The sequence below is a fragment of the Oenanthe melanoleuca genome, chromosome 1 (assembly GCF_029582105.1).
Source record: "Oenanthe melanoleuca isolate GR-GAL-2019-014 chromosome 1, OMel1.0, whole genome shotgun sequence".
NCBI classification, from domain to species: Eukaryota; Metazoa; Chordata; class Aves; order Passeriformes; family Muscicapidae; genus Oenanthe; species Oenanthe melanoleuca.
Genome location: NC_079333.1, coordinates 21,467,544 through 21,482,324, shown reverse-complemented (window position 1 = coordinate 21,482,324; position 14,781 = coordinate 21,467,544). Strand labels below are relative to the sequence as shown.

General features: G+C 38.0%; 1 protein-coding gene across 20 annotated transcripts in view; it reads left to right on the top strand.

The window, feature by feature from the left end:
* ZBTB20 (zinc finger and BTB domain containing 20) overlaps positions 1–7,301 on the top strand; it is a 477,873-nt gene extending 470,572 nt beyond the window's left edge. For all 20 annotated transcript variants that reach the window (XM_056496777.1, XM_056496890.1, XM_056496857.1 and 17 more), the window contains one exon: positions 1,447–7,301. In XM_056496777.1, the coding sequence (XP_056352752.1) occupies positions 1,447–1,865 (419 nt within the window). In that variant the 3' untranslated portion in view covers positions 1,866–7,301. The remainder of the gene's footprint in view (positions 1–1,446) is intronic.
* The last annotated feature ends 7,480 nt before the right edge of the window (positions 7,302–14,781 follow it).

Genomic DNA, 14,781 nt, shown 5'->3' with positions numbered 1-14,781 from the left:
ACTTGGGAAGACCAAAAAGTAGGTCTCACATCTAATCAATTTAATGATCTTCTTTTAAAATTGAGTATAAGTAGCATACAGTAATCTCACTATACAATGAGTGAATTATATATTACCACAGGCATGTCTTGGTCTCTGGAGATTAACTCTTCAGGATTTAAAACAGTGTAAAAAGAGAGAAGCAGGATGTCTGTGGAGAAACAAAAAAAAGAAAGAGCGGAAATTGCAGAATAACCACGAGAAAATTATTTTCTCAATCAGTGAAACAGAGGATCATTTTGATTCTTATAGAGTTATGGTGCCATCTCTATCCCTCACAGCTTTGGGTATGATGAGTTCCACACATGAAATACACAAGTGATTCAGAAAGCAAATGAAAAGGTAGCTTTAAATAGGGCATTCAGGCTGTTGGTTCTTGTCTACACTACCCGTGCAGCAGCATATCATGAAAACATTGCTTGATACTATGAAACATGAGACCGTGCCTTATCTTTCAGAACCCTGAGCATGAGGAGGCTTTAAGAGTAGTCTGATAAAACCAGTGTATGTCCTTAGCTAAGTATTTTTCCCAGTTCATCCTTGCAGTCACTGGTTTGTCTGAATGTGATCAGAGTTCAATTATATGAGTTTCCATAATAAGTTTTACAACAGTCCTGGGCACACAAGGCAATGTGGAAGATTAACTGGCAGTCAAATCATTCAAGTTTTCTGTCTTACACTGAAAATTATCTGTTAGGTTGCCCTTTGCATGGCGCTGGCTGGCCTAGGCAATTCTGTGTCCTGAGATTCCCTTTTCTAATGCTCTTGATACATGCTTCAGCTATGACATTTGACCAGAAAATGGAGCAACAAATGTAAACCTCTTATAAAGTGTTGGATTCCTCTGACAATCTCTATCACTCCTTTCCTTAGAAATTGAAAGCAATTTGACTGAAATGAGTCTGGCCCAGGTGAGCTGTCTGGTGATCACTGGCTTTGTCCCTGTTTTATTGCATGCTGGTAAGGAAATGGAAGCACTGAAAGGTGAAGTAGTATGGCTGAGACCTTCCTGTATAGAAATGAGCATGAGGAACAAGACAGGAGAGGCTGTGCCATTGAAACTGGGTGTAGATGTCAGGATCTTTTAACTCTAGTCCTGTCTTTGTCAGTGCCTACCTATGTGAACTTGAAGAAATCATCTGAGCTCCTTTTTGCTGTATGTGGATAGGGAATTCCTGCAGCCCCCTCTGTAAAGCATTTTGAAACCTCTGGTTGCAAAAAATGTTGTGTGTCAAAAGATACTGATTAACAGACTTACTCTTTGTTAGCCAGAGCACCTCTCCAGAGACCCCCCATGAGACCTACCATTAGTTTATTGCAAAGAATTCCACCGAACTGGTTTAATTTTATGATTTTTTTTTTTTTTTCTCTCTTTCTCTCTCTTTCTCTCTCTTTGGTAATGGGCAGGTGAGAAACCACACCAATGCAGCATCTGTTGGCGCTCCTTCTCTCTAAAGGATTACCTAATCAAACACATGGTGACACACACTGGCGTGAGGGCCTACCAGTGCAGTATCTGCAACAAGCGCTTCACCCAGAAGAGCTCCCTTAATGTGCACATGCGTCTCCACCGCGGGGAGAAGTCCTACGAGTGCTACATCTGCAAGAAGAAGTTCTCCCACAAGACCCTGCTGGAGAGGCATGTGGCTCTGCACAGTGCCACCAACGGCACGCCTGGAGCCGCCGGCACCGGCGCCAGGGCTGTCCCTGCCGGCGTGGTGGCCTGCACGGAGGGGACCACGTACGTCTGCTCTGTCTGCCCGGCTAAGTTTGACCAAATCGAGCATTTCAACGACCACATGAGGATGCATGTGTCAGACGGATAAGTAGAATCTCTCTCTCTCTCTTTGTTATGAACAACAAAAATAGAAACAACAAAAAAAAGCTATGGCACTAGAATTTAAGAAATTATTTTTGTTTCATTTTTACCTTTATTTTCCTCCTTTTTTGGGTTAATTTTGTTTTGTTGTTTTTTGTACTACATGAAGAACTGTTTTTTGCCTGCTGGTACATTACATTTCCGGAGGCTGGGTGAATAATAATTTTCCCAACCTCCCTTGGATGGTGGCCTTAAGGCCAGGTAGTGCTTTATGAGCTCCACTGGTTGGATCTCTAGCTACTGGCCTCTAAATACAACCCTTCTTTACTACAAAAAGCAAACAACAAAAAAAAAACCACAAAAAAATTTAAAAAAACCAGACAGAAAAATAATAAAAAAAAAAAATCTTTTTTCTCACTTGTGAAGAGCACTACAAATAAAGAAACAAAACAAAATATATTACAAATCTACAAGGCCTACTGTCGTTATAAGTACACCGCTTGCAGTGTTTCAATGGACACGATTCACATTGCTGACCGCTTTTGGACTTCACAGTATCCAGTTAGAACTGTGGAATATTTTGCTTCTGGTTGAGCAGCAACCAGAGGAAACAAGGCCCTGCTGGTTTCCACCACGTGTCTGCTTTCTCACACACACACGCATCCACAAACATGCAAAAAGGGCTGAGGGGAATGAATGCGAGGCAGTGTGGCTTGGATAGTGTGGAGTCCCTGCAGGGCGAGGAAAAAGAGTCAGAGGTTCCTCACCTGGATTCTGCTCCATCCCATGTTGTCTGGCGCACCCTCCCCACTGCTTTTCTCGTACCACCACCACCACCTTATAGCAGAAACCAAGAAGATTCAGACAACAAGCAACAGTGGCTTTTTTGTAATTTATTCAGTGTCTTCGCTGAGCACAGGGCCTCAGCACAATCAAGAGAGACTTTCACAGAAGGCAAAGAGAAACACAGAGGAAAATCAAAGCTATCAGAGGTTGCAACCTATGGATCTAGGTACAAGAGAAGGGTTAGTTCCCACAATCTTTGCAAAAAAAAAAAAAAAGTTGCATCAGGATTTATTCTTGTGGAAGTAAAAGGAATAGAGGGTGGGAGGGGAGGGGAATAATAATTTAAAACAAAAGAGTTGTTGGGACTTTTTAAATTCAAAATTTTATAGAGGGGCAAAAGTGACGTTTACCAGATAGAATGCTGATTTTTTTAATATATTTACAACAGTATTTGTGTAAAAAAAAAAAAAAAAGTGAGATTGTTAAAAGTAATTTTTCTTTGTTTTCTTTTTGGTTTTGCATACACTGCCACTAATATCTTCTCTTTTATTATATATATGAATATATATAAAAATATATATTTTATTTTAAATTGAGACTGTTAAGGTTAGCTAACCTGCTTCCAGATAGAGGGGGGGAGGGGAGATGATCTTGATTTTTATTTTAAAAAAGAGGAAGGATGTTTTCTTAATTTTCTTTTCTAGTATTTTTCTCTCTGTTTTCTAATGGAATCAAGAATTACCTGGGTCGATGAGGGGCTCTGTGAAGTCATCTATGAGATTATCTAGTAGTGTTTGTGCATCCTGCAGTATCATTTGAACTGCTACTTTTTTTTTTCATTACATGGTTCTCTTTTCATCTCTTACCAAGCTTCTGTTATTTCTTTCTTGGTTCTATCTCAGAATTTATTTCTGCTGAAGGACATTTCCTTTTGAGAAAGAGATTTTTCTAGTAATGTTCCCATGGTTTTGGGGATGATATAAACTCTAGTCTTTCTTCTTTGAAAAAGTAATGAAAGTTTTGGAAGTGTGTAATAACTAGGATTTCCCTTCATTTTGGTCACTGGACAAGAATTAATCTGCTGTATTGTTCTCTCATCCCTGCCTTGCTTACTAGGGAGCTTCCATATTTGTGTGGGAATCTGATCCTGCCCCTGATAATTTGCGCTGATGCCAAAACAACTTAAAACGTTACCATTGCAAATAATCTTCCCTTCATTTGCAAAAAGTCTAACTGAAGGGCCACATCCCACATTCTCTGCATAGGCAAAGCTATGAAAGGAATGTAGGATCAGTGTGAAAGATTGATTCCTGATCTGCATATATATGTTGGTGTTTTGTATTTTGTTTTATTGTGTTTGGACTGGTGTTCTCCCTAGTTGTCTTCTGTGTATCTGTGTAAGAATTTTTCCCCCAAAGCCAACTCCCAAAGTACGTGGGTCCTTAGTTCAGTTGGATCAGTGTTTGACACTATCTTTGTCTTGTTTGAAATCAATGTGAGGACTTACACCAACTGCACTCTGGACTTCATATTTTAGGCAGAGAAGAAGCACCTAACAAAAATATGCAAAAAGAAAAAAAAAGAAAACTTGCTAGTTTAGCTTTTACTTGTGTCTATATTTAAATAAGCTTTCTTAATTTTACAAAACTTTTTGCTTGTGAACACTGAACATTTCACATGAGACTTCTTTTATGTTGGACAACTTTCTGAGTATTGACTTGGTAGATCTCCATATACAATTTTGCATGTTCTTTACACCTGCGGCTTCTCTATTCGATGTCTGTGATCCAGTACAGGTAACTTAATCCATATGTTCTATGCCTGTTCCATTACCATTTATTTGGGAAAAAAAACTGACAGGTGGTTCAGTCTCCAAATCTTTCTGTACCCTTCAAGGTATTGTTCAGCAGATCCTAAATGCTGAAGCCCAGATTCTTGGCTGCATATGCAGCATAGAGAGACTTTGAGGTGAGTGCCAGAGCAATTGAGACTTTTTTACGGTAATGTCTTTCCTTGTTACCAGCTTGTTTGGATAGTTCAAGAGGCTGGAGAAGGAGCATGAGTTAGTTAACAAATATTGTTCCAATAACCTCACTGGTAAAAGCAATGCTAGCATGTAAATCAAGACATGAGAAGACAAAGCCCAAGACACAGAGAGAGAGAACTGATATCTGCCATTTAGACACACACTAAATCTATACAGAAAATAAAGGTTCTGGAGACCGGGGTGCAGAAGAAAATGAGGAAGGTGAACTTAGTCAAAAAGATTGAAGGTTTTTCTCTGGGTAAAGGAGTGTTTTTTCTTAGATCTTTAGTATAATCTTTAGAAGAATATTCTTCAATATGAGGAACTAGTGAAGAATTTTACCCAGCTTACAAATATGTAGCTGCTCATTTGTTATCTGAGGTCTGGGGAAAAGCTGTTTAATTTGCCACTGTAAACCTGGTGAAGTGTATTCAAGATGTAGCAAATTCTGGAATATGGTTCTGATACCAGAGGAGATATGCGAGTAAACAGGAAATAAGGATCAGGGTCTACATCCACCAAAATACAAATACAATCCAAATTTTAATCCTTCAGTTTTTCATCCTTCCCTAAATCAAAGTATTATCTTTGAAATGCAGATCTTTGTAAGGTCTAATAAATTTGAAATTAATTAAGGATAAGTTGTGAATGAATGAATGAATGAATGAATGAATGAATGAATGAATGATGCCAATTTTAAAAAATAAACATATTTCTTAAAGTAAAGCTAATGTGTTTAGATTGAATTCTAAAGCATTTGTCAAAGAATTTAGGCCTAGGTCTTTACAAATGACTGTCTGTAATATAAACTTATCTGGTTGGATTTCCAGACATGATCTTGTAAAACGTGGAGCAACTTGCAGCATGATTGCAAATGTAGCTGAAAGTGTTTGTCAGGTCACCATGAATTTAGAAGCTTAAACTTAGTCCCCTTTATCTTTTAAAACGTTAGGTTCTCTTCCTCACATCTTTGAAATACTTATGTGCTACTTGGAAACAACAATAATATCTGAATGTTATAGGTATATTCAAGTTTCATATATTGCTACAACATGCCTCTGCAAAAAGAATAGCAAAGTGATCTGGAAGCTGCTGCTGTCAGTGTTTGAGTGAATCTATCTCGGTACGCTTGAAAGGCTTGCTTCAAAACTCCTGATTAAATGATTCACATGAGAAAATGCAGACTGTAGCACACATCCTTTTGTTGAAGCATGCAATATCCTGCATTCCTTGAGCTGGATTCTCACTTTCCCTAAAGCTCTCTTTATATTGCTTTGGTAATGAAAAAGGCCATTAAATAGAACATAAATTCAAGCTTACAAGTCAAGGCCTCTCTGCAATGCAAAAGTGCAATAAAGGAAGCATTAGAGTGAATGGGAAGTGCCTTCTCTTACTGCTGCTGAGGAAGTGAAGTGAATTGGAAATGTAGGACTGGCCAGAGCAGATCTCCCTTGTGGTCCATCTCACCCAGTACTGCGTCTCTGCCATGTGGCAAGTTAGAGATTATTTGAATGAAGATGAAGGACCTGTGTTGGATTATTACAAAGCAATAAGCCTAAGGGAGAAGATTTATTACATAATCCTCATTAGCTATTTCTACATGTAAAATACATATAAATACAAATAAAATATGCATTTGCCTGTTAGCTTAAGACATAGTAATTTATGGCTTTAACTTTTTATCCCATATAAAAATTATATATTGTGGCAAATAATTCTCATTGTCCTTCAAAGATCTAGCTTATTCAATTTTAGGTGGCCTCCATGCTGTCCTGTGGAAGTGAGTTCCTCCAGTTAATTACCACACTGTTGAAATTACTTGCTTTCAAGTCTATTTTGTTGTTCATTGAAACACCCTTATTCTTGTATTATATGAAATCACGAATCAGAGAACCAAAACTTAACATTCTTAACCATTTCGCTGAGGTCTGCCTCTCTCTGGGAAGCTGAATCCACAAGGAATGCAGGACCACAGCTCAGTGTCTGCTGATTAGCAAGGAGAGGATAGCTCCTGAGCATGTCTATGTGTGTGTCGGGCATATGTGCATTAGCAAGCTTGTCCTACAGTGATCTCTTGCAGGGTACTGGCAGGCACATAAAAAATGGGAACCTAACAGCACAGTAACCAGTCTGTAAATTGTAATATGATATTTCAGTCTGGTCCCTCCTCTCAGAAAACCCATATTAATAGTCACTCTTAAGGGAAATAGGTGTAGGTGTTTTGCAGGAACTGTTCTGAGGACACTTTTAACATCCATCATGCTCTTACTGGGCCCACTTCTGGCACATGCTGTTACCTTTAAAAAACACTCAAGTTTCCCGTTAAGGTAACAGGGGAGGGTAGCATTTAATTGACTTTCTAAGTGAATGAGTTTTCCCGTTGCTCTAAGATCAAAGAGCCCAAGTGGACCCCATTTTTCCTCTTTTGATTTTTTTTTTTCATCCAAAGGAGAATTGAATAATAGTCCACATACTATCAGCACCCCACTTCATATCAGCCCCACTGACTGAGGTCAGTCAACCTTGAGCTACCTAATTAATGCTGGATCACTCACATGGTGGAGGAACAAGTCTCTTGCCTTTAGTGAGTAATACCCCAACATCTCCTGTGTCCATTAGTAATGAAAACAAGTCCCATAGGGAGAAGATACAAGACATGCTCTTTGCAGGGGTGCTGAGTCCAGTGCAAAGTCAGAAACATCCAAACCATTTCAAACATAATCAGGCCTTCAGTATGCCTAGATCTATAACCCTCCTGAAAGAGTGTAGGTTTAGATTCGATATTAGGAAGAAATTCTTTACGATAAAGGTGGTGAGATATTGAAATAGGTTGCCCAGAGAAGCTATGGGCTATAGGTGTTCAAGATCAGGCTGGATCTGGCTCTGAGTAACATGGTCTAGCAGAAGGTCCCCTGCACATGGCAGGGGGGTTGGAACTAGATGATCTTTAAAGACCCTTACAACCCAAACCATTTTGTAATTCTATGATAATATCATAGATTAAATAATAATTTACAATAATATCATAAATTAGCTCCTAGTGGTTGTTCTGCCAAGAAAGACTAGGCTTTGATAATCAACCCTTTCAATTCACCATCCAGGTCCTCTGAGCCATTGCAATAAACGTGATGGTAAAGAGTCAACAGGTAGCCTAACTGAAGCAGTATCTGATTGGCATGAAGCAAAAGAACTACTTTTCACATTCCCCTATTGGCTTTTATACTGGCTGTGAAAAGGAGGTATAAAGTGATGAGAACTTGGCCCTAAGAGGTTTTGAGCCTCCTCTTCTCACAAGAAGTTTATCGTCATCTGACTCCTAAACTATTAGAATTCTGCTGAAAAAAGGCTTATTAGGGAAACTACAGATAATACATTATGTCTGGAATCTTGAGTTTGTAAATGCAATTAAAAACTTTCCCAGCACTTGACAGTCCAACTGACAGAAACCAAATGCAGCTAGAAAGGCCTTCAGAGAGGCAGATGCTGAAAATGGCAAGTGTCTGCAGCATGGCCAGTAAGACAGGCAAGTGTGTGGACGTGACCTTATGCTGGGTACACGTTCACAGGGCCATGCCAAGTCAATATTCTCACTGCTCACCTTATTTGTCATGCAAGAAGTAATAAGCTCTCAACTAGTTTCCTTTAAAGCTACTCAGTGATCCATTTCATTTCAGCCAGAGCAAAGGAACCTCCATATTTTCACAGACCACTAAGCTGGGAAATATGGAGACAGTTTGAGGTATGTGCATATTCATCAAACTGACAAAACAAAAATGTGAGTTATGCCTTCCCTAACATAAAGCAGAGAAATTTGGTCCACAAGGGACACAACCTGTTTGAAAAAGATGAATACTTAACTCTCTTCGACCTATTATTATAAGGCAACACAAGGGGGAATCTTTGTTTTGTTTTTCTAAGAACGTATGTAAATGAGAAACAAGATGTGTTTGGTATTAGTGTATATCTGTCTAATTATTCCCAGTGCTAATAACTAATCAATTATATTAGTGCCTCTAAGAGTAGAGAAAGTATTATGCATTCATTGTTCTTATTTCTGCTCTCCCTCTGCTATAGATCAGGAGTACCTAAGGTGAAAAGAGCAGAGTTACACAAATGTGAAATTTTGGTGAACAAAAAATTATATCCCTGTGTAGATGTGCCAGTATCTGGACAAATATTCTCTCTGAGTTAAGAGAGGATATCTGACGGTATATCTAACAGGATAATTAGATAACTTCAATTTTTAAATTATGTTTCTAATGGAGAAAAAATGCAAAGTTAAATATTAATCACTATTTTTTCATTATATATTTAGCAGTGTTGCTGATCTTTTTTTGTATTTTAGCCTCTGCAGTAGTGTTTGACTCGCAGGAATTAGGAGAACAACCAAGCATAGGAGAAGCAGAGATTACTCATGTACTGTGAATAAGATTAAAAAAGTAAATTAAACCCATAATGTGCTTTAATTCACTATTCACGCTGCAACTGGTAACTCAACTAAAGTGTTTCTAGGCTTATTTTAAAATAAAAGGAGTCAAATATATTCTACACATCATTCTAGCAAAGTCATATCAGGAGAAAAATAAGTCATGTTTTTTAAATGCCAGTTTCCCCTAGAATTGTTCATTAATACCTTTTAAAACAAAAGAGGCCAGTTCAAGATAAGCAGAACTCTGCTGCTGTAACACAGTTCTTCATGTTACACATGACTGTAGTTTCCACTACCAGACTTATGTGAACAGTCAGTGAACTGAGATTTTTGTGCACTGCCACATGTGCTCAAAGAAACTCTTCACGTTTCCCATAGGAAAAGGAGTGTAGCAATGAGGTAAGCAAACCAATCACAGAACCATAGAATCGTTAATGTTAGAAAAGGCCTCTGAGGTCATCGAGTCCAATTGTTAACCCAGCTCTGCTAAGCCCAACACTCAACCATGTTCCCAAGCGCCACATCCGCACGTGTTTGGAACACTTCCAGGGCAGTGATTCCACAACTTACCTGGGCAGCCTGTTGCAATTTTGCCTCCCTTTTAGTCAAGAAAATTTTCCTAATATCTAATCTAACCCTCCCCTGGTACAACTTCTGGCCATATCCTCTCATCCTGTTACTTGTTACCTGGGAGAAAAGACCGATCCCCACCTGGCTACAATCTCCTTTCAGGTAGTTTTAGAGAGTGATAAAGTTCCCCTTCAACCCCCTTTCCAGATCCCAGATCCAGATCCCTCTGTGGAGCCTTCTAAATACTTTGGTAACTGTATTTTAACACCCCAGTTTATAAGTTTGTCCTCAACTATTTTTCAAAAAGCAAAGAACATTAAGATACTTACTCGGGAAGTAAATGCACTACAGCCTTGAATACACTACAGCCTCATAGACAATTGCTTTAAAATGGAAATACATCTGAGCAGTTTGAAGTGTGTTTATGTTTGGTAGCTGTAGCAAAGTTTCATCTAAAATGTTCCCTTCTTACAAAATATTTGTGTTTTCCTCTTTGAAGGGGTAGAGAAGAAGTGAGACATAGTGGTTTCTTCATACTGGATGGCACTCTTCTGCTGTTTCTTACCTTCAGTTACAGCTCCAAGTTTGTTCTTCTTCCATAGTTATCTACCCTTGATTGATTGGTTGGCATGAACTCCCTGTAAGACACTGGAGAGTAAATGTTCTTCCTAAATCAAATTAATAATATGGGGGTAAGGCTATGTGACTTGACTTCAGACTCCAATGCCAGTGAAATTCATAATAGAAAATCCAGTGAGAAGCTACTTTTAATGGACAAATTCTGTACTGAATTTCTATCAATGCATCCGATATTGGCACTTTTGGGATTTCATGCATGTCACTATAGATAAATATAGCTCTTTTGAATAGTTTAGTTGTGATTCCTTTTAAGAAAAGCATATTCTAAAAATATCCTTCTGCTTCCATCATACCATTACACAAACAAAAGAACTACCAATATTCCATCACATATGAGAACTTTTACCTAGTTCAGCCCATAGGGACATTCTTGTTTTCACTCCTCATGCCAACTTTATTAGCACTTGAGCCCTCTTTGAGCTGCAAAATTTCCTTCTTAGCCATGCAGCCGCACCGGAAGCATCCCTCATAAATGCTTTCTTTCATATTGGGCTTAGGTATTACAGTACCCCATATGCTTTCATGAGTTCCCCACTGGAGCCTTTCCTGCTGGAAAATCTGGTACCAGTGTAATAAAGCATTGCTTGCTTTAGGTATTTTTCAGACAAAACTGCAGACTTCTACCGTCTTCCTACTGTTGACTTGTTGATGATTTTTGCCAAGTTCACAGTGGCACTTGAGGAACACGCAGAGCTCAGTTAGGTACTTATTGTTGTGCTCGACAGTCTGATTCTGCAGTGTCCAGTTCCTACAAAACAGACAGATATCTTTCTGAGGTCTTTTTCCTACAAAATGAACAGATACCTTTTTGAGATCTATATGTTAAATAGGAACATTTTCACTTTGCTTCTTCTCTTTTTGCCACCTGGATACTGCCATATTCTTTATTAAACCATGTAAAGCCCCTTAGGAGTTCAGCCCTCATGTTGAATATATATGCTTGATTAGAGAGGATCATCACATTCAAGAAACAGGATTACATTCACTCAACTGCCCAGCTTTCTTTTAATTTTTCACATTTAGTCCTTTACTATAACTTGTTTGTTAGGCTGTTGGTACCTGTGGGATCTTTGAGTGAATTCAAATTATATGGCCTCTGTGTGTGTGTGTGTGCAGTTGTATGTCTGAGTGTGCATGAGGAAGTGTGCATGTGCAGGGAGAGCCAGTTATCCCTTCCTGACTTTACAGACAGGCTGCTAATTGAGTGTGTGGACATGCGTGGTTTAGATGCAGGGAATACTTTAGATGACACAAGGCTTGCAGCATTAACTGTGGAGCATTAGTACATGGCTCTAATGAAAATCAAGTACACTACTCATGCACTATATATGAACACATATATTCATAAAAAGCATTCTCTTAGCCAGATGCTCTTAGTTGGATGTTTACTCAAATTTGATGTTTGCCCTCATTGACAATGTGATGCCCAAATTTGGTCCAGGATATTTTTACGAGTACACATTGTGAAGGGAAAGCTGAAGTGTGCATCCCAGAGCCTTATGTGGTCATTCAGCCACAAAATAAATAAAACAGTCCATCTCAGCAGGCTTCACTAGCAGAGAGAGGCATCCATGGGGGATGACAGCCCTGGAACAATACTGTTGAGTTCAGTCACTAATTTCCATTGAATTTCAACATGTTTACCTGACAAAGGAATAAAATCCAAGTGAAATAACCTGCCAGCTTGCTCCCTTAAAAAGAACAGTAAAAAATCATCAAGCCTTTAAATAGCAGCACAATATATTGATAAGCTTTAAATCATTCCAGGTCTGAAGTCTCTAGTTTCCAAAGCAGCATGTCAAACAGCTCTTTCCCGACCTCATGTATTCTGAAACATGTTCATTGAGTTATCCATTCCAAATGTGCAGTAACTAACAAAAAGCAAGTAATGTTCTCTCACTTGGTCTTTGCCAAAATTCTTTTAGGATCGTACGTGTCTAGAAGATCATTAGATATTCAGGAGGAGAAAAAATTGGTCAGTAAGATTATTCAGTAATCCATGAGAGCTGCAGGATTTCTAGAATTCATTTTGCACCCATTTACTTAGTGTTTAACTACAGCTGCCTATTTTGGTATCATGCTAGCCCTAAAAGCAGCATTTTATTCTTTTAAGTCTTTTGCCTGACATGGGGATTTTCCTTGTTCCAGAAAGGGTAATTAAAGTTTTACTGGGATACCTTTTTTATTTCATTTTCAGTCATAAAAATGTGAGTAAATATTATTGTTCTTAGATTGGTGGCATATCCCTTCCCCTTTTGAATAAGACAATAATGCAACAGTTTTGGCTGGTTGATTTTCGGGTGAGATTTTTATTTTGGTTTGGGGTTTTCCTTTGGTTAAATGTACATTGTCTCTCTGTAGTCAAAATGTCTGTGACTGTAACAGTATGTATTTCTTTTACTGGAGAAAATAGACTTTTTGGTTTTTGTTAACAGTACTAGTGACTTTGTGGAAAATGACAAGTTGCTATTTAGATCTGCTTAGTTAAGTACAGTACACTACAATACAGTATTTCTGAAAGCTAGAACATACAGTACACAATATATATAGCAATTCTATATCAATATATATACATAGTATAATCATTTAACTTTTGCATCTGCCTACAATCATAGAAAAATAATTTTTCACATATATCATTCACAACCCAATCAGCTGCTGCAGCTATTTGAAGCATTTACCAATAATTATTACAGCTCTATTGTGCTTTTTCATATTATTGGCTTCTTTATTGTCTTTACAAGCATTTTTTCAGGCTTTTTAAAAATCTCTATGTAGTAAGATGTAGAAAAGTAATTTTTTTAAAGAAAAGGTAAAACAGTATTAGGCTCTACAAAAAATTAGAGATTGTTCCCTGCTACCCTTTGATATCAGAAGAACAATTAATCAAGACAAATAAGGTTATATATTAGCTCTCTTATAAGATGTCCTATTATTTCATTTGTAAAAGTGTATGTCAGACTTTTCCTCTTCCGTTCCTAGCCTTGGAGAAAGATGCCAAAAGTGGTCTTTCACTCCTTCCAAATCCTGTTTCTTTAAAGTTTTAAGATTTCCTGAAATTACCCTCTGCACTGGGGTGCAGAAGAAACATTGTTCTCTGTATAGTTACACAGAACGTGGCCAGAATTTAATAAGAAATACCTCCATCCATGACTATTAATATATATCCAAATAGGATTTTTACTTATCCACTTGATCATCCCTTTTTCAAATGAAAGCAACCTCTGAAAGTTTAGTTTTGGTTCATAAGTTTTTCTAGGTGAATGTTCCCTTTACCATCTTCATAGTACATTCCTGTTGGTTTTGAATTTTGGGTCAGTCCCACTGGACTTATAATTGTCACCACAGAACTGCTGAAAAAAGTGTCACTAGGGATATGTCAACATCCAGATCCAAATAGCCCAGGAACAGCTGATTGACACCCAAGCCTCATGACTTTGGGTGTCCTTTCTGTGTTCTCACCTTGCAACAGATGGCCCAGGCAGCAAGCCTTGGTTCAAAATTAGTAAGAGTGCAAACTTATGAGAGCATGGAAATTTATGTTTCTTTTTCTGATTCAGGTACATCTAATTCAGCTGACCTTCATTCCTTTGGTGGATGACATATCACTCCTAAATGAAAATGTACAAAATCAAGTGGATGACAGTTATGGAGGAGGTATTCATTTTGTCTCGTTTCTCCTAACTGTGAAGACAGGAAGAAATGAGAGATGGTCACATCAGTTCCAAACTATTTTTCCTGAGAATGAGCAAATGTGTCACTGAAAATCAGTGAAGTTATTTTGAAGTAACAAGAGAGGGAAATAGTTACCTATGCCACAGCTTGGGGTATTAATATGAGAACTTCAAGAATGGGAACTATCAAGTGCCGGTGTTCCTAACAGTCTCCTGTCATCTGCCATTTGCACGTACATGGAAGCCACTACCACATTCTTTTTATTTCTACTAGCAGTTTAAAAGTTATGGTCTTCCACTAGTGAATTCATTACTCTGTTTATACCCATTTGTAAGGAAAGGAGGAGACTATCAATATTAAAACAATAGGTAACAAAACTAAATTATTACATGAAAACTGGGCTTTGTTCCGTTAAGCCAAACAGTGCCATTTCCCAGATTAATTCCAGTTAGCTGCTGCAACAGAGTGCTGATTCAGTGATCCACATTTTCTGACCATGCTCTTTGCCTTTTCCTTTGACTGAATGCTGAATCATACATACTTTTGTAGAGAGTGTTCTCACTTCACTGAGAATACCAGATCATTTAAATGGCTGCATACCCATTCCACATTTGCCCTGCTAATCCTTTGTAAGGTTCAGTAATTCATTTAGCATAAATACTAGTTTAATGTGTTTCTTGATTTAATTTCTTTGTTGCCTTTTATTTTTCCTAATGCTTTTTAAAACACCTCAATTCATTTTGCATGTTATACAGTTTACAGTTTATATTTTTAGGCTAAGAAGTGGTTTTACGAACA